We start from the raw sequence: 387 nt of genomic DNA, 5'->3' as shown, positions 1-387 counted from the left end.
GCGGAGGCCCAGGGGGCGGCCGCCATAGCTGATGGCGTGGACACGCGCGGCCATCACTTCACCAGACTGCGCATGACAGGGGGTCTGCTTCTCCTGCAGGACACCAGGAAGCCGGAGAAGCTCTCCAGTGCTACCAGCGTGCAGCTGGCGAGGTCAGAAGGCTTTTCCACACCGTGTGAGCACTCCAACCACCAACAAGGCCCCACCATGCCCGCAGCGACGCACGGAGCCCAGCCCCCAGCACGGCGGCCAGGCGAGGGGCACCAAGGTGCCGTGCCATCCCTGCACCGAGAAGGAAGGGCACCGGAGGGTTGGTTTACTCTGCTCCCCAGGTGGACGAGGCCTGGTCAGCACGGCTGCCGCGCGCTCGGCCTTCCCGCCTCGAAG

The 387-nt window shown here is 68.0% G+C and overlaps 1 protein-coding gene across 1 annotated transcript in view; it reads left to right on the top strand.

Annotated features, from left to right (window-relative positions):
* SCNN1G (sodium channel, non-voltage-gated 1, gamma subunit) overlaps nt 1-387 on the top strand; it is a 12,368-nt gene that overhangs the window by 126 nt on the left and 11,855 nt on the right. Inside the window, exon 2 of the mRNA XM_009895242.1 lies at nt 100-152. Within this exon, the coding sequence (XP_009893544.1) occupies nt 100-152 (53 nt within the window). The remainder of the gene's footprint in view (nt 1-99; nt 153-387) is intronic.

Source organism: Charadrius vociferus, unplaced genomic scaffold, assembly GCF_000708025.1.
Source record: "Charadrius vociferus isolate BGI_N301 unplaced genomic scaffold, ASM70802v2 scaffold600, whole genome shotgun sequence".
NCBI lineage: Eukaryota > Metazoa > Chordata > Aves > Charadriiformes > Charadriidae > Charadrius > Charadrius vociferus.
This window is presented reverse-complemented; position numbering and strand designations above follow the sequence as displayed.